Source organism: Delphinus delphis, chromosome 18, assembly GCF_949987515.2.
Source record: "Delphinus delphis chromosome 18, mDelDel1.2, whole genome shotgun sequence".
NCBI classification, from domain to species: domain Eukaryota; kingdom Metazoa; phylum Chordata; class Mammalia; order Artiodactyla; family Delphinidae; genus Delphinus; species Delphinus delphis.
In genome coordinates, this window is record NC_082700.1 from 19,099,887 (window position 1) to 19,122,711 (window position 22,825).

General features: G+C 39.3%; 1 protein-coding gene across 1 annotated transcript; it reads left to right on the forward strand.

The window, feature by feature from the left end:
• Positions 1 to 247: 247 nt before the first annotated feature.
• Positions 248 to 20,870, forward strand: MED4 (mediator complex subunit 4). The gene is made up of 7 exons (XM_059996224.1): positions 248 to 384; positions 10,953 to 11,019; positions 13,455 to 13,625; positions 15,398 to 15,455; positions 16,250 to 16,336; positions 17,825 to 17,956; positions 19,746 to 20,870. The coding sequence occupies exons 1-7, from the start codon at positions 260 to 262 to the stop codon at positions 19,916 to 19,918; spliced, it is 813 nt and encodes a 270-aa protein (XP_059852207.1). The 5' UTR covers positions 248 to 259; the 3' UTR covers positions 19,919 to 20,870.
• The last annotated feature ends 1,955 nt before the right edge of the window (positions 20,871 to 22,825 follow it).

Here is a 22,825-nt window from a genome sequence, read left to right on the forward strand (position 1 = left end):
TGAATAACCTAAGGCTTAGGAGACCCTGACCGCGATGGAACCCTTCCCTGTTCTCGGTTTGGCTCTCGCTCCAAGGGTTAGACCCGAGAAGCCCTCGCTGCCCAGCAGATGGCGCTGGAGCCCGCAGGGCACCTCCAGGAGCACAGGGGGCGCTCCCGCCCGCCTCTCGTCCCCCGCCTCGGTGACCCTTCCTTCCGCTTGCCGAGCCCGCCTCTCCACGCCTGCGCGTAGCTGCGCGCACGCTGGCCCGTTGCGGAGAATGGCGGCGTCTTCTAGTGGCGAGAAGGAGAAGGAGCGGCCGGGCGGCGGCTCGGGAGCTGTAGGCGGTAACAGCACGCGTGAGAGGCTGCTGTCTGCGCTGGAAGATCTGGAGGTCTTGTCGAGGTGAGGCCGTCGGCCTGAGGGCCTGGCTGGGGCTGGGCAGGGAGGACTGACTCGGGACCACCGGCCTGTCTTGGGCTTGGTGGGGAGGGCCGCGCTCGGGGCTGTGGCGCACGCTCCCAAGGACAGTGCACGAGGGTCGGGACGTGGGCCCGCAACCCTCAGGGGCTCGGACGGCATATTCCCCCCTTAGAGGACATTTTAATACTGACAGTGACTCTGGAACCCCTGACTGTCACAATCGTAGCGAACCTTAGAAGTCGCTGGGTGTGAGTCCCTTCGTCCACCGACACACTCGACAGACATGTCAGGAACTCCCCTGGGTGCTGCGCGCTGGGAGAGGTGTTGCGGGGGAGGCTGGATGTCGACGAGAAGGAGCCCAGTGTCAAGGGGGAGAGACTTACATGTCAACAGTGACTGTGGCGCGGAGCTTGTTTTGATAGGTAGTTAGGGCAGGCTTCCTGGAGAAAGGACTGTATGGGGCGAATGAGTCCCGCAGACCTATTAGGCGGCATGTGCCTGGAACAGCATGTGCAAAGGCCTGGAACAGGAGCACGCACGACTTGGTGCTGGAATTACCAGTTTGGGGTGGCGGGAGTGCAGTGTGTGTGGCAGAGGTAGGAGATGAAATTGGATGTCCTCCTCCTTATTCTGCCATTTTTCATGGTAATCTGTCAGCGTTCCTTAACTCCAATGCATTCACTTGGATGTTAAAATTGTTCTGGTTCTTCCTCCTAAAATGTTCCCATCCCCACTGTTATAATTAATTCTTAATGCAGCTTCCCAACAGTTTCACTTGCCTTAATGCTTCTGCATTTTATCCTTCTATATTACCTGAGAGCAGAGCTATCTTTTTAAAAAAGCTTCTGGTATTACTTTTCTGCTTTAGAATATTTGGTAGCTTCCCATTGCCCAGTGAAGTAAAGTTCAAACTCTTTAGCTTATCGTGCAGTAAAGCCATTCTCCACCCCTGTTAATCCATCTTGTTGTCCTTACTTACTGCCGCATCCCTCTGCCCTCCCATACCCTTTATTCCAGCCTCGGTGAATGCTCCCCATTCTCAAGCTGGCTAGCTTCCTCATCTTCAGTACCGTTTTTACTCCACCTCCAACTTGATGAATCATTCATTTACCCTCCAGAATCCAGTTCAAGTGTCACCTTTTCTGTAGTCAACATTCTTTGACGTTTTTGAATAAGTCTTATATATAGGCATACCTTGTTTTATTCCACTTTATTGCACTTTGCAGATTTTTTTTTTTTTACAGATTGAAGCTTTGTGGCAACCCTGTGTCAAGCAAGTCTGTTGGTGCCATTTTTCCAACAGCATTATTTTTAAATTAATACTGTTTTATTTTATTTTTTAAACTTTCTTTTTTTAAATTTATTTTATTATTATTTTTTAATTTTTATTTTATATTGGAGTAAAGTTGGTTTACAATGTTGTCTTAGTTTCAGGTGTACAGCAAAGTGATGCAGTTATACATATACATCTGTAACCAAGTCCAGGCTCCTACTGCTAACCACATGACAGGCTAATAAATCAAGAGATGAGGTGTTGGGGCAGGGAATAGAGACTTTATTCAGAAAGCCAGCAAACCGGGAGGATGCTGGACTCATACCCCGAAGAACCATCTTGCCTGAGTTAGAATTCAGGCTTCTTTTATACTAAAAGGGGAGGGGCTAAAGTCAAAAATTTAGGTCAGCCTCCTGCGGGGATGTGTTCATTTCTTCCTCTCTGCAGTCTTTCACAGGTGGGCCTGGTCAAGATGTTTCGCATGAGCTCAGCAAAGGTGTTTTAGCTTAATGCTCATTACCCGGAGGCAGGACTCCCAGAGATGGGCCATCATGTATAATTTAAGCTTATAGGCAACGTCTCTTTAGTAATTAACTTGTAATAGAATAAAAAGGTTCTTCCCTATTACAGATTTTTCTTTTTCAGATTCTTTTCCCATATAGGTTATTACATACAGAGCTCCCTGTGCTATACAGTAGGTCTTTGTTGATGATCTATTATATATAGTGGTGTGTATATGTTGATCCCAACATCCTAATTTATCCCTCCCCCCCACCTGTCCCCTTTGGTAACCCTAAGTTTGTTTTCTAAATCTGTGAGTCTGTTTCTGTTTTGTAAATAAGTTCATTTATATCGTTCTTTTAGATTCCACGTATAAGTGATATCATATGATATTTGTCTTTCTCTGTCTGACTGACTTCACTTAGTATGATAATCTCTAGGTCCATCCATGTTGCCGCAAATGGCATTATTTCATTCTTTTTTATGGCTGAGTAATATTTTATTGTATATATGTATCACATCTTCTTTATCCGTTCGTCTTTTAATGGACATTTAGGTTGCTTCCATGTCTTGGCTATTGTAAATAGTACTGCGATGAACATTGAGGTGCATGTATCTTTTTGAATTACGGTTTCCTCTGGATATGTGCCCAGGAGTGGGATTGTTGGATCATATGATAGGTCTATTTTTAGTTTTTTAAGAAACCTCCATACTTTTCTCCATAGTGGCTGTACCAATTTACATTCCCACCAGCAGTGTAGGAGGGTTCCCTTTTCTCCACACCCTCTCCAGCATTTATTGTTTGTAGACTTTTTGATGATGGCATTCTAACTGGTGTGAGGTGATACCTCATTGTAGTTTTGATTTGCATTTCTCTAATAATCAGCGATGTTGAGCATTTTTTCATATGACTGTTGGCCATCTGTATATGTTCTTTGCAGAAATGTCTATTTAGGTTTTCTGCCCATTTTTGGATTTGGTTGTTTTTTTGATATTGAGCTGCATGAGCTGTTTGTATATTTTGGAGATTAATCCCTTGTTGGTCGCATTGTTTGCAAATATTTTCTCCCATTCTGTGGGTTCTTTTCGTTTTGTTTAAGGTTTCCCTTGCTGTGCAAAAGCTTTCAAGTTTGATTAGGTCCCATTTGTTTATTTTTGTTTTTATTTTCATTACTATAGGAGGTGGATCAAAAAAGATCTTGCTGCTATTTATGTTAGAAAGTCTTCTGCCTATGTTTTCCTGTAAGAGTTTTATAGTATCTGGTCTTACATTTAGGTCTTTAATCCATTTTGAGGTTATTTTTGTGTGTGGTGTTAGAGAGTGTTCCAATTTCATTCATTTACATGTGGCTGTCCAGCTTTTCCAGCACCACTTATTGAAGAGACTGTCTTTTCTCCATTGTATATTCTTGCCTACTTTGTTGTAATTAACTGACCATAGGTGCATGGGGTTATTTCTGGGCTTTCTATCCTGTTCCACTGATCTGTAAATGTGTCTTTGTGCCAGTACCATACTGTTTTGATTACTGTAGCTTTATAGTGTAGTCTGAAGTCAGGGAGTCTGATTCCTCTGGCTCTTTTTCTTCCGCAACATTGCTTTGGCTGTTTGGGGTCTTTTGTGTTTCCATACAAATTTTAAGATTTTTTTCTTCTAAAGATCTGCAAAAAATGCCATTGGCAATTTGATAGGGATTGCATTGAATCTGTAGATTGCCTTGAGTAGTATAGTAATTTTGACAGTATTGATTCTTCCAATCCAAGAACATGGTGTATCTTTCCACCTGTGTCATCTTCCCATTTCTTTCATCAGTGTCTTATAGTTTTCAGAGTACAGGTCTTTTGTCTCCTTAGGTAGGTTTATTCCTAGGTATTTTATTCTTTTTGATGCGATGCTAAATGAGATTGTTGCCTTAATTTCTCTTTCTGATCTTTTGTTGTTAGTGTATAGAAATGCAAGAGATTTCTGTTTATTAATTTTTGTACCCTGTAGCTTTACCGAAATCATTGGTGAGCTCTAATAGTTTTCTGGTAGTGTCTTTAGGATTTTCTTTGAATAGTATGTCATCTGCGGTGACAGTTTTACTTATTTTATTTCTTTTTCTTCTCTGATTGTCATGGTTAGGGCTTCTAAAACTATGTTGAATTAAAGTGGTGAGAGTGGACATACTTGTCTTGTTCCGGATCTTAGAGGAAATGCTTTCAGCTTTTCACCTTTGAGTATGATGTTAGCTGTGGGTTTGTCATATGTCTTTATTATGTTGAGGTAGGTTCCCTCTATGCCCACTTTCTGGAGAATTTTTATCATAAATTGGTGTTGAATTTTGTCAAAGGCTTTTTCTGCATCTATTGAGATGATCATATGGTTTTAATTCTTCAGTTAATGTGTATCACACTGATTTGTGGATATTGAAAAATCCTTGCATCCCTGGGATAAATCCCACCCGATCATGGTGTATGATCCTTTTAATGTATCCTGGATTTGGTTTGCTAGTATTTTGTTGAGGATTTTTGCATCTATGTTCATTAGTGATACTGACCTATAATTTTCTTTTTTTGTGGTATTTTTGTCTGGTTTTGGTATCAGGGTGACGGTGGCTTCATTAAATGAGTTTGGGAGTTTTACTTCCTCTGCAGTTTGTTTTGTTTTTTTTGTTTTTGCGGTACGCGGGCCTCTCACTGCTGTGGCCTCTCCCGTTGCAGAGCACAGGCTCCGGATGCGCAGGCTCAGCGGCCACGGCTCACGGGCCCAGCCGCTCTGCGGCATGTGGGATCCTCCCAGTCCGGGGCACGAACCCACGTCCCCTGCATCGGCAGGCGGACCCTCAACCATTGTGCCACCAGGGAAGCCCTGCAATTTTTTGAAATAGTTTCAGAAGAATAGGTGTTAACTCTTCTCTAAATGTTTGATAAAATTCGCCTGTGTAGCCGTCTGGTCCTGGACTTCTGTTTGTTGGGAGTTTTAAAATCACAGTTTCAATTTCAGTACTTGTGATTGGTCTGTTCATATTTTCTACTTCTTCCTGGTTCAGTCTTGGGAGATTGTACCCTTCTAAGAATTTGTCCATTTCTTGTAGGTTGTTCATTTTATTGGCATATAGTTTAAGAACAGCTAATGGTTAATTGGAAAATACCTCCCTTGCTACTTTTTGAGCCAATTTTTTCCACTTGCTTGAATTCTGGGTCTTGTTCTGTTTGAAATATTCCCTTGAGCTCTTTCTTCTTTTGGGAGAATTCTCACCAGAAGCCCAAGTCTAATACTTGATTGACTTCTAGAATTTTTGCTAAGGAATCTTGATGACACTGATGAGTGTGAAATTAGTTGAGTTAAAATGATCCTTATTATTTGTTCATTTTGACTAACCACATGGTATGGATGGTGGTAATTAATTTTTCTGTAAATATGTTGACTTTGTGAAGAAGTAACACCCCCTTTGGGAAGCAATGGATGCTGCCTTTTGTTCTGAGTAGGTCTTAGTCTGAGAATTTCAAATCTTTGCCTTAGTATAACCAAAGAACTGTTACATCTCACCCTTCTACTCTGGAGTCCAGTAAATTCGTTTCTTTTCTCAGCTTTACTTGCTGTAACATAATTTGTCTGTTTTGCTGAGTAACCCTAGTATATATTTCATGTCCACCAAGTTCAGGAACTGTGTTTCTGAGCCTACCCATTCAGTATAATGGTCTTTGAGAACATCTCCTGACATTGGACAGCCCAGTAGTCAATATTGAGATCTTGCCTCTAGATTGGCTCCTGGGCTGTCTATCTATGGTGTGTTTACCTGATGCTGTCGGTACTATAGGAGTGCATATACTTGGTATTCATGTACTCTTTGCTTGAGATAGCATAGCTAAGTAATTTATCAGTTATGTTAAATTTGAGACTAAATTGAAATTCTCTTGTATCTAGATTTGACCAATTTATCCCTCTCTATATTTGATTCTTGATTGTCAAGTATAGCATTTTCGTTTGATGAAGTGTATTTATCCACTGAAATTCTGAATCATTTAAATTTTCCTCAGGAACCTCGGTGTTTCTGAAACTTTCTCCTTCAGCTTTCCCGTTGTACATGATCACCTGAAGTGCTGAGTTCTCTTTTGCTTCCTCTAAAAGAAGCTGTAGTTCTTCTGCTTCCCATGCTCCAGAAATGCCAAAAAGACTTGGATTTCTCGTTAATTTGTAGTCCTCACTGAATCTGTTGACAGATTGGTTAAAGCCTTCTTTCTTGAGGCGCTCTGCTGCCTGTGGTAATAGCCATTGTCTTAGAAGTTCGTTTTTCTTTTTCTCTGATTTTCTCATGCCGTATCTGCCACATTGTTTTATTTGTTCATCTCTAAAGAAAGACTGGGTGACAGTAAGCAAGTGAGAATTTCTCTCTTTTATAATCCTGGAAATGGTTGTTAGTGGTGATGGAAGACCACCTAAGACTCATTGGAACTCCTCCACAGAATGAGGCTGCTCCAGTGTGATTGGCTTTCCAAAAAGTCCCATTATGTGGCCAGTCACACATAGATACTTATACTGATTCTGTGATATGTGAAGTTTGTCATTATCCTATGAATGAACTTATTCTCTTTGCATTTTTTTATGAAAAATGAAAAAAACCTCATTATTGTAACCTCTTGACTTTAGAAAGTAGTGGTTGTGAAATTTGGCATATATTTTTTTACTCTTACCTGATTATATAGCCTTCTAGTATATTATTGGGGTGGCCAAAAAGTTCCTTAGGTTTTTAAGTAAAAATGAAAGACACATTTTTCATTTTCACCAAGAACTTCATTGAACAACGTATTCACCCTTTTGTTCCACTACCTTCTGCCATTTTTCAGGCAACTTCATAATTCCATCTTCCCAAAACTTTTTATCTTTTTGAGCAAAGAACTGTTCCAGGTGCCTTTTACAGTCTTCCAGGGAATTGAAATTCTTTTCATTAAGAGAATTTTGTAAAGACCGAAATAAATGGAAATCTGAAGGTGCAATGTCTGGTGAATACCGCAGAGGAATCATAACTTCCCAGCCAAACTGTAACAGTTTCTGCCTGGTCATCAAAGAAACATGCGGTCTTGTGGTATCCTGATGGAAGATTATGCGTTTTCTGTTGACTAATTCTGGACGCTTTTCGTGCTTTCAGTTGGTCTAATTGGGAGCAGTACTTGTTGGAATTAATCGTTTGGTTTTCTGGAAGGAGCTCATAATAGAGGACTCCCTTCCAATCCCACCATATATACAACATCACCTTCTCTGGATGAAGACCGGCCTTTGGTGTGCTTGGTGGTGATTCATTTCACTTGCCTCATGATCTCCTCCGTTCCACATTATTGTACAGTATCCACTTTTCATCACCTGTCACAATTTGTTTTAAAAACGGAACATATTCGTGACGTTTCATTAGAGAATCACATGCGGAAATATGGTTAAGAAGGTTTTTTTTGCTTAACTTATGTGGAACCCAAACATCAAAGCAATTCACATAACCAAGCTGGTGCAAATGATTTTCAGCGCTAGGTTTCGATATTGTGTGTCAGCTATCTCCCGCGTGGTCTAACGTTGATTGTTCTCAATTAATGTCTCGGTTTGATTGCCATCAACTTCAACTGGTCTGCCTGACTGTGGAGCATCATCCAGCGAGAAATCTCCAGCACAGAACTTCACAAACCACTTTTGACATGTTTGATCAGTCACAGCGCCTTCTCTGTACACTGCACAAATCTTTTTTTGCATTTCAGTTGTGTTTTTACCTTTCTTGAAATAATCAAGCATAATGTGCTGAAAATGTTGCTTTTTTTCTTCCATCTTCAGTATTAAAATGGCTACACAAAAATTCACCAGGTTTGGTAAGTGCTTTTTTAAATGCATGCTGACATGACAGCTGTCACAGTACAGTCTAACAAAGTTGTTTTGAATGAAGTTAAAGACCACTAAGCGCTGCTAGAGCCATCTACGGAAAAAACCGAACGAACCTTTTGGCCAATCCAATACTTTGTAAGATGTGATAGAATCAGGTAGTCTTTGGAGGAATTAAAAAAAATAGAAACCTATAGGTAGATTGTAGTCTAAAAAGTTTTTCTTAACCTGTTTGTAACTCAGAACTCATTGTGGAACAGAAACCACATTGATAGGAGTCTTGAGGTTTCCCCACCAGCCTATTAATTGTTTACCTGGGGCTTCCCTGGTGGCGCAGTGGTTAAGAATCCGCCTGCCAATGCAGGGCATGGGTTCAAGCCCTGGTCCGGGAAGATCCTGCATGCCGCGGAGCAACTAAGCCCGTGCGCCACAACTACTGAAGCCCGTGCGCCTAGAGTCTGAGCTCCGCAACAAGAGAAGCCACCGCAATGAGAAGCCCGTGCACTGCAACTAGAGAAAGCCCGCGCACAGCAATGAAGACCCAGTGCAGCCAAAAATAAATTTAAAAAATAAATTAATTTAAAAGAAAATTGTTTACCTGAAGTGTAGTATCACAAATAATATAGGACCTAACCCTGTATAAGTTATATTTGTGTGGAAATGTGGGAGGATTCTAATTTGGCATGCCAGGAGTACAGCTGCTTCCTTTGTAGCGCTACGGGCCTCCCACTCCCATAATGAGAGAGAGGACAGGGGGTCCTTCAGCCTCTCTTCACCCTTGGAGTGGACAGAGGTTTCCACTTTGTCCTAGACAGTTAGTGAAGAGCACTGAATCTTACAGACCTCTCCCTCCCTCCCTTAAAGTAAGCCCTTGTAAGGTTTTCTGTTGATTTATACTCCCAGATTGGCAAGAAAGGGTCATTCTGCATCTCCCACCATACCCCCAACCCCTTACCACCATCCCTTCCCCACAGAAACCAGCTTTTATTTAGGCCAGGGGTTCTCAACTCTCTTCATCTCATTAATGGGGTGCAGAAAAGGGCTAATATAACATGCTATTTTCATAAAATGTCTGTTTAATCCATTAGCAAGTCCTGTCAGCTCTGCTTCCAAAATATATCCTAAATCTGTCCATGTTTCCCCATTTCCATTACTAAATCCTAGTGGCTAGGACGTAGTCAAAGCCAGTGTCATCTTTTGCCTGGGACACTACAAAAACCACCTAACTTGATTCCCTTTCTAGCTCTCTTACAGTCTGTTCTCCAGATAGTTCAGCAGTTGTTTAAAAATGTAAATCAGGTCATGTCCTTTGCCTGTTTAAAATAATCCAGTAGCTTCTCTTTGCACTTAAGAGTGAAATACTAATCCTGTACCCTGACCTACAAGGCCCTACACAATCCAGCCCGCCCCCTCCCTCTCTCTTTCACTCCCTCCCTCCCTCCATTGTCCTTATTTTGTATCCTGCTCCCTGGTGCCTGCTGTGCTCTGGCCACATTTCCTCAAACCCGTCTTTGAGCCAGTGAGCTAGCTGGGTCTTTTACCAAGCATTCTTTCCTCCCACATCTCCTGGCTGGCTTCTCTTGTTTAATTCATGTTTTACTTCAAAGATATTCCCATAGAGAAACCTTCCCTGACCACCCAGTTTAAGTAGCCAAAACTACCTCACTGACCCTCTCTGGTTTAACACTGCTTTATTTTCTTCCTAACCCCTGTCACTCTGGTTTTACTTACATATTTTTTGTCTTCTCTATTAGAATTTAATTGCCATTGTTCACTTTACTAACCCAAGCATCTAGAAAGTGCCTGGCACATAATAGGCACTCAAGAAACATTTGAATGAGTGAATGAAGACTTTTTATTCCCTTATCTACTTTTTTCATTAATTAGGTAATTAATTCATACATAATGGTGTATGGGAGGGAGGTTGAGTCCAATTTGCACCATCCACTAAAATAGCCTGAGGCTAGTGAGTGGAAGGTGGAACTATGAAGGTAAAAATAGCATGGCAGCCAGTGAGAAGGTACAAACCCTGGGCTGACTAGTAGTGGCAGGTAGTTAATTGTGAAGCTGTCCTCTCCTGGATAATTTCTGAATTAAGTCCCATCTATCAACAATTTTGAAACTAATATATAGAATATTACCTGCTACACATTTTTCCCCAATCATTCTACTGTTTTTCATGTAGAAAATTAGCATATTTAACAAATGAGCATTCTAGAAATGTATGATTTATTATGTGTAAGTATCCCTCTTAGCTGATACCTGTTTGGTTAATTTAAAAATTTGCAGGTGAGAAGTTTTGTGTCACAACTACTCAGTTCTGCCATTGTAGTGGCAAAGCAGCCTCAGGCAATATGTAAATGAAGGGGAGTGGCTATCATCAAAGAAAAGTTATTTACAAAAACCACAGATGGGCTGCATTTGGCCTGTAGACCCCTTATGTAGGAGTTTTTCTTGCATAAACCACGCATAATGCATTGTCTGCATTTTCTACTTTGGTTTCTTTAAAGTGAAATGAGCACTTGGACACTCATCAAGCAGACTTAGGGCAGGCTCTTGCTGAGTTTTTATGACTTTACTTCTCCTGGTTCCATAGTTATTCTTTACAAACCTCTGTTAAGTGTTTCCAAGCTTAGGTTTTTATAGAAACAGTTTTTCCTATTCACAGTCATACTTCATTTGTATTTATATACTCAATTTATACAATTATAGTAATAGTAAAGTTTGAATAAATGGGCCTGGTAATGAACACAGCTGAGTCTTGGTGAGAATGTACTGTGCCAGTGAGAGCTGAAGTCCACAGTCAAAGTGGCCTGTGGGGCAATAGCTCTGAGTACTCAGCTTGCTGTGGGTACTGTGAATCCAGCAAGTCAGTCAGGTGGAGATCAGGTAGAGCCTCTATTGTATTTACTTTGCAAACTTTTTGTTTTATAGAGAACTTATAGAAATGCTGGCGATTTCTAGAAACCAAAAGTTGTTACAGTCTGGAGAGGAAAACCAGGTAAGTGGTTTCTTTTTGAATTAAACACAAAAAAACCTCCCATCATTTCTACAATTTCCTATTTATATTTACTTTGTGTGAGAACAGGAAGATCAGATTCTATTAAATTATTAATTGCAGTTTTTAAATTGAGTTTTTTTCATCATTTAGGTAAGGTATAATTGACATGTAATATTTTTTTTTTTTTTTTTTGCGGTACGCGGGCCTCTCACTGTTGTGGCCTCTCCCGTTGCGGAGCAATAGGCTCCGGATGCGCAGGCTCAGCGGCCATGGCTCACAGGCACAGCTGCTCCGCGGTATGTGGGATCTTCCTGGACCGGGGCACGAACCCGTGTCCCCTGCATCGGCAGGTGGACTCTCAACCACTGTGCCACCAGGGAAGCCCGACATGTAATATTGTATTAGTTTAAGATGTATATCATAACAATTTGATATAGGTACATAATGCAAAATGATTACCACAGTAAGTTTAGTTAACATCCATCACCTCACATGGTTAAGTTTGTTTGTTTGTTTGTTTTTTTGCCATACCACGCGGCATGTGGGATCTTAGTTCCCCAAGCAGGGATGGAACCCACGCCTCCTGCAGTGGAAGTGTGGAGTTTTAACCACTGGACCACCAGGGAAGTGCCCAGTTTTCTTTTCTTTATTTTTTTTTTCCTTAAACAAATTTTATTCATTTATCTATCTATCTATTTATTTATTTATTTTGGGCTGCATTGGGTTTTTGTTGCTGCACATGGTCTTTCTCTAGTTGTAGTGAGCAGGGGTTACTCTTTGTTGTGGTGCGCAGCCTTTTCTTGTTGTGGAGCACATGGGCTTCAGTAGTTGTGGCGCACGGGCTTAGTTGCTCTGCAGCATATGGGATCTTCCCAGAGCAGGGCTCGAACCTGTGTCCCCTGCATTGGCAGGCGGATTCTTAACCACTGTACCACCAGGGAAGTCCTTTCTCTTCTTATGATAAAAACTTCTAAGAAAATTGCAGGGAAAGTGGCACCTTTTCATGTACCTGTTGACCATTTGTATGTCTTCGGAAAAATGTTCAGTTCCTCTGCACATTTTTTTTTTTTTTTTTTTTTTTTGCGGGCCTCCCACTGTTGTGGCCTCTCCCGTTGTGGAGCACAGGCTCTGGACGCGCAGGCTCAGCGGCCATGGCTCACGGGCCCAGCCACTCCGCGGCATGTGGGATCTTCCCAGACCGGGGCACGAACCCGTGTCCCCTGCATCGGCAGGCAGACTCTCAACCATTGCGCCACCAGGGAAGCTCCTGCACATTTTTTAAGAACTTTTAGAAGTTGCTGAGATTTATTCTCTTAGCTATTTTCAAATTTACAGTACTGTATTCTTAATTATAGTCACCATGGTGTACGTTATATTTCCAGAACTTATTTATCTTATAGCCTGGAGTTTGTACCTTTTGACCACCTTTACCCATTTTGCCGCCTTCCCCCTGGCAGCCACCAATCTGAGCTCTTTTTCTATGTGTTTGGCTCTTTTTACATTCCACATATAACTGAGATCATACGGTGTTTGTCTTTTTCTGTCTGACTTATTTCCTTTAATGCAATGTTCTTAAGGTCCATCCATGTTATCCCAGATGCCAAGATTTCCTTCTTTTTTTGTGGCTGAATGATATTCCTTTGTGTGTGTGTGCATGTGTATAGATTTACATCACGTTTTCTTTATCCATTCATCCATTCATGGACACTTAGATTACTTCCTTGTCTTGGCTATTGTGAATAATGCTACAGTGAACATACGAGTGCAGATATCTTTTCGAAAATAGTGATCTCATTTCCTTTGGATAAATACTCAGAAGTAGAATTGCTGGATCATATGGTAGTTCTAATTTTAATTTTTTAAGTAACCTCCACACTTAATGGAATGTTTTCCACAGTAGTTGCACCAATTCAGATTCTAAGGGTTCCCTTTGTCTCCACATTCTCACCAACATTTGTTATCTTTTGTCTTTCTGATTATAGCTGTTCTAGCTGGTGCAGGGTCATATCCAGTTGTGTTGATTTGCACTTCCCTGGTGATTAGTGAAGTTGAATACCTTCTCATGTATTTTTGGCCGCTTGTATATGTTTGGAGAAATGTCTATTCAGTTCCTGGTGTCAACTAATAAAATCATCTCAAATTTTACCTTCCCTGAGAAATGAATAAACCTGCTCATTTTGGCATATTGCTAGTTCTGAAAGGTTTGTTTTATTTTGTGTGAAAGAATAGCATATAATTAGAAAAAGCAGAAAACCTTGATATTAATCTCTTCTAAAATAATCATAGGTAGGCTAATTTTAACAATGATTAGTAAACAGTACTTTGAAGGTGTTAAGACTTTATGGACTAGCCAATTCACATGTGGATTCTTTGTTTCACTGGAATGTAGTTCTTCAGTATTCTGTTGTCTGCTTTAATCACCTATTATCTGACAGGTCCTGGAGTTGTTAATTCATAGAGATGGGGAATTTCAAGAACTAATGAAATTGGCACTTAATCAGGGAAAAATCCATCATGAAATGCAAGTTTTAGAAAAAGAAGTAGAAAAAAGAGACAGTGATATTCAGCAACTACAAAAACAGCTAAAGGAAGCGGAACAGATACTGGTAAGTTGATAGAGGCTGTTTCTTAATGTAAAAAAGGATACTATTTACTCTATTTCTGAAAAATAAATCTATTACAATTTTGAAGTGGTAGAAAACTTGAATTTCCAAGTCTAAAAGTGACCCCTTGTCACTTTGGTTAGATGAAAGACCATGTCATTCCCTTTTTTTTTAATGTTTATTTATTTTATTCGTTTATTTTATTTATTTATTTGGCTGCGTCTTGTCTTAGTTGCGGCACGCAGGATCTTTTCGTTGTGGCACGCGGGCTTCTCTCTAGTTGTGGCATGTGGGCTCGAGAGTGAGTGGGCTCTGTAGTTGCAGCACGAGGGCTCTCTCATTGAGGCGCACGAGCTCAGTAGTTGCGGCACGTGGGCTTAGTTGCCCCGCGGCAACTGAGATGTGGGATCTCAGTTCCCTGACCAAGAAGAAGGCGGATTCTTTACCACTGGACCACCGGGGAAGTCCCTCCCTTTTTAATTATTGTTTTCCGATAGTCTGCATTACTTTTGAGCCATATTTTCATTATTTGAAGATTTCACAAGTTTGAATTAATAGAAATGGGAAGTTTTACTTTTATCCTGTCCTAAGTTTTCATTTGTTAATAGTCTAAATCTCTACTTTAGTTTTAGAAATAATTTTTGAAATCAGTAAAAGTATATACCAATTTTATATATTGATTAAAATTTACATTTATTTAGTCTTCCATCCTAAACTAGATGGGATTTATATGTAAATATATATAGATATAGATATATGTTAAGGACTCTAGTTTTTCCTTTCTTGTTCTTGGCTACTATTTCAAAGAGACAATTTATTTGTTATTATTTGCTCAGTTATTTCACTAAATACTAACTAATGTCATTGTTATGTGGTGGTATTGCAGGAAGACTTGAGTTTGATTCTCATATGGACCAGACATTGCTGGCTCCTCTCTAGATTAGATTTCCAAAAGACAGTGAACACAAGGACTATAAAAAGACTAAATTTTATGATTTAGATAGTGGCAACTAACAGTTATTAAGTACTAGTGCACCAGGCCCTGTACTTTGCACTTCATGTGTATTATCTCAATCTTCATCACAGTTATATGAGGTCAGTACCGTTATTCTATTTTTACAGACAAAACCATAATTTTAAATGAATACCTACCTTGCCCAAGAGGTAAAAGTTGAGAGATGGAACATAAACCTAGATCTCTCTGACTCCATACTCTTAAATGCTGTGTTACGGTGGAGGATGCATATACTAGGTTAGCTTCATTTTACCCTTTAGTTTGCCTTTGCCCAGGGGAGGGTGGGTGGAAGAGTTCATTATAATAGTCATTAAGCATGGAGGTAATGGTAATGTATAAATGAATGAGACTATCAATCCAAGAATTTATCTTGTAAACTAGAAAAAAAAATTTTTTGGTATTTTATCCTTGAACTAGATATAAGAATAGGATGCTTTGGGAGTAGTACGTGGTCTGTTTTCTGCCTGTTTATGATAGATGACATAAAGAAAAAATGGTAGTGAACAATCCAATTTACATTTTGTTTCTAACAACTAATGTGTATGGAGATTGACTCATAAATGTTTCTTTTTTTCATTGACTGTAACTGATACAAATGATACCCAAGTGGTGGTTCAGAATATTACAAATAAATTGTGGGGATTTCCAAATTTTACATATTGTTTCTATGGGATAAATGATTTTGTGAATTTAGCCAAAAACTGGGCTTGGTATAGTTTTGAATAATCCATATTTCTTTTTTTAATGTTGTTTAAATTAGGCAACAGCTGTTTACCAAGCAAAAGAAAAACTCAAGTCAATAGAAAAAGCAAGAAAAGGTTAGTACTGTGGGAACACTGAATGACTTTCTGAAAAATCCGAATTTTGGTTTCAAGAAACTGATGAGAGGATTATTGGTAATCATTTGCTGCTGTTGAAAAGTTTCCAATAAATTTTCTTGTAAAGTGTCTGCTATATAGCACTATGCTGGGCATTGCTAGGGAGGTGTCACATCCTTTTCCAGGTTATAAAAAGCAATAATAGAAGTTACGGCTATTACCCAAACGTGCAATAAAGACAGTGGGTTTTTTAAATTGTTGGGAGAGGAGAACATGGGCTGGAAGCAAATGGGATTTGAGGTGGATCTTGAAAGACTGTGAAGTCAGAACTAGATAAGGCTTTGGGATGTGTGCACATGTAGTGGTGCTTCGAGAGGCTCAGCATGGCTTCTCGTCCTGTCCTGCTTCTCTCTTTCAAAGGCTTCCATTTTGGATCTTTTAGATTGCATACTAAAAGTCAGAATTATAATGAAGACTTTGGTTACTTTTAATGATTTGTAGGTATGATTTACATCTAACTCGCCTCTTGTCCTATTTTAGATTAACTGCTGTTAAATGTTTGATGTGTGTTCTTCCAGATTTTTCTTAGATCTGTAATACATACGTAACAAGAACAATACAAATACATATATTCTAAAATAAAAACCAGGTTGTGCTATACATATTATTTACTAGTGTACTTTTTTAACCTAATGTATATATTTTAAGTATGAAGTGTATCTGTGATGTATGCACTGACAAACTTGTATGTTTACTAGACTGAAATGTTAACACTATCCTCTTGACTCTCTCAGGTGCTATCTCCTCTGAAGAAATAATTAAGTATGCACATAGGATTAGTGCAAGTAATGCTGTGTGTGCCCCACTGACCTGGGTCCCAGGTAAAAGTAATTCTCTTTTTACTAGATACATGTGGTTTTGAAAATTCTTAGGTGACTGTACACAAAAATAGGAAGAAAAGATTTAAATATGGAATGTATTTATCCTTAGAAACATGTTTCATATTTTCACATCTTTAGTGTCTTATAAGTGATAATATAGGCCATGGGGTTTTATCAGTTTGGTTTTCTACAAAGCTGTTGCCACTGGAAACTGTTTCTTTCCTTTTTTTAAAAAAAATAAGTAATAAATTTTAAAAGTATAATATGTGATGATTCTAAAGCTATAGATTTATATACCTGTAAAACCCAGGCTGGCCAGAAGCTAACTTTTTTGAGCCATTAGGATTTCCACAAGGGTTCCAGCCTGAGAAAGAGACAGTCCCGACTCTTAGGGGATAAAGATGAAGCACTGGACACCCAGCAGCAGACACACAGGACTGCAGAGAGCTGGAGTAATTAGAAATAGCAGAGAAATAAACTGCCACATATATATATATTTTTTTTTAACTTTTATTTATTTATTTGGTTGCATCAGGTCTTAGTTGCGACACGTGGGCTCCCTAGTCACTGCAGGCGGTCTCCTTAGTTGCGGCATGCCAACTCTTAGTTGCTGTGTGGCATGTGGGATCTAGTTCCCCGACCAGGGATTGAACCCCGGCCCCCTGCATTGGGAGCGCAGAGTCTTATCTACTGCGCCATCAGGGAAGTCCCTTGCTACATATACTGACAGCAGAGACGTCAGGTAGAGCAGCAGCCTTTTGGGAGGAATGGGAGGTAGTTATCTCAGCTCTAGTCAGTCCTGACGGTGGTATTTTGCCATACCTGAAACACTAAGGGTAGCTACGGTTTTGGAGGATAAATAATCTGGAGTTGGTGAGAAAATATTACCAAAAAATTGGTCCAAATCTGGCCAAGTTTTCATCAACCCAGAACTAAAAAGTGTGCTTTCATGATTGGAAATGAATGTTATTGGCTCCTGATACTCCACTGGAATGTTACAGGAATTAGCTTTCCTTCCAACCTCCCCGCAGCATGCGGCGTGTGGGACCTTAGTTCCTGGACCAGGGATGGAACCCGCGCCCCCTGCAGTGGAAGCGCGGAGTCTTAACCACTGGACCGCCAGGGAAATCCCCAGGAATTAGTCTTTAAATTACGTGATCAAAGAGGTTGGTTAGGAAAAGGTTTTAATTTAGAAGACTCAAGATTATACTTTTCTTTGTCATTTGGAATGTTTGCTTAAATGAGAGACTTCTTTTCATATAGAGAATAGTGTATTATTGTGAAGATCTAGAGAAGAAATAAAAATACATGTATTTAAAATTTTAATATATTATGTCTTAATAACAATTGATAAGATGACCTTCATATTCCAAAATTGAAAATGTGGCTTGAGTTCTTCAAAGTGAACCAAGGAAAATCAATATTTCAGAGAAGGTATCAAAGCTTATTTTCATATGTGACTGAATTAAAAGCAGTCTTATTTTTTAGGGGACCCACGGAGACCATACCCAACTGATTTGGAGATGAGAAGTGGATTATTGGGCCAGATGAACAACCCTTCCACTAATGGAGTGAACGGTCATCTACCAGGGGACGCACTTGCAGCAGGCAGATTGCCAGGTAACGTTAATCAGAATAATGCTTTCAAACAAAGGTTTTTTTCAGAAATGATGAGGAAGACAGAGATCTGAACAAGTTTGAGGGTCTGGACCCAACTCATTTTAGTTGCTAGGTTCTCTACCAGTTTATCCTCTCTGCTTAGTTTAAAGACTGTTCTAGATGGAGGCTATGAAATTAGAATAAACTGATTTTATGTGCCATTTTCCTCAGGAATTAGGCCTCATTAACTAAGCTCCAAACATAGCTTTTTAAAATGAAGTATATTTTATAAACAGGATAAGATGTATGTATGTTCAGTTTAAAGAATACCAAGTGAGCACACTTGTGAAAAAACCCCAGATTAACAAAGTGACTAACAAAGCTTTTTATGGGCGTTTTAATACCTAAATAGAGTATCACTTTTTGTGAGACTCAGCTCATTCTGAACTTCAGCCTTCCTCAGATTTTGCATATAGGTTTGTACTGTTCTTATGTTTATTTTATGTTCCCCTTTTACCTTTTGTAGGTGACTTGTTTTGTTTTGATCTGGTAGAACATATTAAAAGTTTTTTAAAAGGCATAAAAAAGGGGAAAATTGCTCTTTTTTGAGCAGTTTTAATATTTTACATATTTCATGTTTTTTCGTGTATTTTTTACATCGCTAAAAACATACTGTAGATAATGCTTTTTTATGCTTAACATTTCATTGTAAGGCTGTCCCTGTGTTATTAAAAATAATTTTATAAACATCGCTGTTGTTAACTATCTAAAGTACAAACTGGGAAGTCACTGTGCATTAGTTTCCCTTGGTATCTCCTCATTTTTCTCATTGTGGTTTTACTGTGTCATAATATGCCAGTCAGGTCCAGGCAGGAGGCAGAAACCACACCAGCAAATATGAAGGAAAATGTAAAGAGCTACTGAGTAGTAACCAGGTACTAACTACGAGACAGTAAAGAGAAGTATATTTTCTAAATGCAGTAATAACAGATGCAGGGGGCAGCTACTGCATGTAGGATGAGGCAGATAGCCAAGGAAGGGAATGACTGAGAAGAGGCTCCCCCCCCACCCCCACTCCCCATCCCAAGGCTGATATTCAGCCCGGAGTGGAAAAGGTGTAGCTCTGGCCTGTTGGATGGCAGAGAAGTTAGATGAGGTGTCACAGGCCAGAGCCGGCAAGTAGGAAATTATCCACTAGGGTCCAAGGGAGACTTGCTGGGAAGTCATCCAACTGGGATGCCACTGATGTCCTACACACCCACCAGACACCACAGGAGGGAAACGCAGGATCCCGGAAGGGAAGCCTGTTCCTCCTGTAGAGTCCTTGCAGTGCCCTCTACTGACAGAGCTTAACATTGTGGCTGCTGGCAAAGGAGAAGTGTTTTCAGGGTCCAGGGAGAAGAGTGGAATTGAAGCTTAAGAGGCAGTTTAAACTGGAATACACAGTATAGTTTACATTAGCTACTTATAATATATAAAGAGAGAATATATAGAAAGTACTATATATGACTTATTATATATGTGCATAAAATATGTATAGACATGAGACATTCGATTTGAAATTATGAACATCTTGAATAGTGACTATAGGAAAGTATGATTTAAAAAAAATAAACCAGAGTCTAAACATCACGATACTAAAACATCAGATTTTTCCATGATAAATTTGATTATTGGCCAAATGTATATTTTGATTTCTAGCCTTTTAAGAAATTTTACTTCAGATTATTTGCATGAAGGAAAGTATAACTAAGAAGTAAATTAATTTTTAGTAAAGATGTTCTCATATGTGCTTCTTTCTTTTCTCCAGATGTCCTTGCCCCACAGTATCCATGGCAGTCAAATGACATAGCAATGAATATGTTACCACCAAATCACAGTAATGACTTTTTGTTGGAACCTCCAGGACATAACAAAGAAAATGAAGATGATGTAGAGGTTATGTCAACAGACTCCTCAAGCAGTAGTAGTGACTCTGATTAAAAAAGCATAAGACAAAAACATACAGAATTGAATACTATAGAATTCTGTTTCTTAAATAATTGCAAACCTGTAAAAATAGCCAGGTGATAATCGGCTATAGTGGAATTGTGCTGCCTATTAAAAATCACAGTGGACTTCCTTTTTAAAGCCAAAAAGCATGGTTTCAGTTCTAAACCACTAGGTGAATATTTAGAGAAAATCAAAATTTACTGTTGGAAAAAAAGATTATTCAGTTCATTGTTGTCTTGTTCTATTTCAGTTGTGTTGGACTTGTGCATAAGAGTTCTGGAAATAAGATTTTAGGGAAATGACCCATGTACATATCACTAATAGGCCTCCTGGAATTATTTAGAAAAGCATAAACAAAGGCAGCGGATCACTGAATGTGCATAACTCAGAATAACAGAAACCCTCATTTGAAAGTAAAGGCCGTTAGCTTCTGTCTCAGGAACAGGAGAAATTGTCTCAATTTGTACTATTTGTAATTATTGTATATTTTGTAAGTAAACTCACTTTTGTTTGTACTTTCTATGCTTTTTTTTTTTTAAATTTCAGCATAGGTAGGATATTTCTGTAAATCCAGTTGCATTTTGTACATACTTTAGAATTTGGAGGATGAATGAACATGAGGTAATGTATACATCTGAACTAGTAATACCAACTTTGGTAGGTTTCTTAAAGGCACACACTGCCATTCTTAGAAGAAATAAAATGAAGTAGTTTTTTAAACTAATTGAAAACTTACCATAATGTCATAACAAGCATAACAAATTGTATGAAAGGTTGTAGAATGGAAAACACTCTGGCCTTCACCTTCCCTCTTATGGCAGTTCCCAGAAGGAATCACTTTTAACTTCTGGTGGTTAACATCCATGTTTAAATAATATGCTTATACAGCTATATTTTGACTTATCAGTTTTAGACAGTATTGCACTCTTTACTCTTTTTCCTGATCTTTTGTGGAAAATTTAGCAAATATGGTTCAGCATAAAGGAGACACAATGAAATTAGCATTCTACCCAGAGATTATATCAATTAACATTTTGGTGTAGACTTTTATCTTAAAAAAAAATACACATTATATACATTTTGTTTGAAAAAAATAAGAATATTGTAAAAAGAAAAAGCATACCCCATATGAAGGATGTCAGACTTGTGCAAAGCACAATGGCCATGTTGGTTACATTTTAACTGTCTTGAAAGTGGTATTTCTCAAAGTCTGGCCACAAACCAAGCGTATCCAAATTACTGTGGTGGCCGTTAGAAGGCAGATTCAAGAACCTGCTTCTTACCTGCTGAATGGGAATCTGTGTGAGGCCTTCACATCCAAATCTAAGTACTGGGACCTTAAAGCCTTTAAGATCCTTGTCAGTCACTTGCCATTCACAATTCAAGAATCTTAGCACCTCTTCCCTCCAGGGGTTTTTACTTATAAACCAACAGAGACTAAGAACATAAAAAAAATAAACCCAAATGGAAAAATAGGACTAATTAATATATAGATTCCTTATGAGTTGATGGTTCAGTGGATTAGAAAACAAGTGGAAATTTCACATGTACCTCAAAGAAATCACGCTGCTGTATACATGCTCACTTGGCGTTTATCTGTACAGCTCTACAACCCCTCATCCAAAACCCTCGGGTCTAAATGTATCTCAGAACTTGGATTTTTAAAAATATTCTAGAAAGTTAATAGGACTTATATATCATATGTTATATAATACCTCCAGCAAGATCTCAAGAGCCATCTTATAAATTAAGCACATTAAACTTTCATTTTAAGGCACGTTTCACATACACGTTATTTAGCATTTTCCCCCAAAACACAGGAACTTGTCCTCATTATTCATCACTGTTGGTAAACGGACGTTTGGATTTCAGCTTCCCCCACCTGGTTTCGGACTTTGTGCAGGTCTTTAACCTCCAAGGCAACTCTGTTTCTATTTCAGACTCTAGCTCCTCTCTCCCTACACCTATAGAAACAGTTCTCCTTTATGTCCCTCCAAATACCTGGAACAACATTTGCATTCCCTTCTCTGAGTATGCTCAGCACTACTTGTCTTGTTCCAGCCCAGGACAAGGACTAGTTAAGAACTACTAGAAGGTCAATTTTTCACTCAACCAGCACACACTGGGCATTTAGTACTCCCAGTCACCACTGGCTGCTGTGTGTATAATACACACAGTCTCCAGCCTGAAGTTTACTTTCCCCGGGGAGGCAAGCAATCAACAGAACACAGCAAGGCATGTGCTGCAGTTCACAGGCACTGAACCAAGCTCAAGACTGCAAATAATCAACGGTGGTGCTCAGCCACAGTAAATACCCCGAGAATCACACCTGATCCCTGAAATGTGGACATGTTTCCTCTTCATTCATACAAACAGTGCTTATGCAAACTATGCACTATAAACGAGCACCTATTTTCAGCCATTTTTAAGAAGGCTGATTTGGGAGCATTTTATCTGCAGAATCTATTATTTCACAAATGCTTTGGGAGTGAATTCAACCCATTAGAAATTAAACCAAGTTATACAAGAAGGCAAAAGTAGATGACTTTAGAAGAACACAAGTGTCACATATCACTTAAGCCTACAGCCTCACTAATTCAAAAGCCACCACTGAAGTTAAACTGCAGCAGAAATAGTGTAAGGCGTGGTATGTGAAAGTCAGCCTGGTTGAGTCTAGAAAGCTTCACAGAGGAAGGGACCCTTGAAGTGCAGTATGAAAAATTGGTAAGGTTTTGTTGAGGCAGACTGAGGGTGGGAGTGACATTCAGTTCACAAGGAGCTGCAGACACACTGGCGAAGTACACTTGAGGAAGCACAAAGAAACACACCTGGAATGTAGTAGAGTGAAAAAGTGATGTGGATATGGTGGGAAAGTTACTATAGAGAAATTATGAAAGA

Excerpts from the sequence above, each read along its gene's own strand:
- MED4 (XM_059996224.1), top strand. The coding sequence starts at position 260 with ATGGCGGCGTCTTCTAGTGGCGAGAAGGAGAAGGAGCGGCCGGGCGGC. Across the intron at positions 385-10,952 it reads GATCTGGAGGTCTTGTCGAG|AGAACTTATAGAAATGCTGG; the intron begins GTGAGGCCGTCG and ends TTTGTTTTATAG. Across the intron at positions 13,626-15,397 it reads AGGAAGCGGAACAGATACTG|GCAACAGCTGTTTACCAAGC; the intron begins GTAAGTTGATAG and ends TGTTTAAATTAG.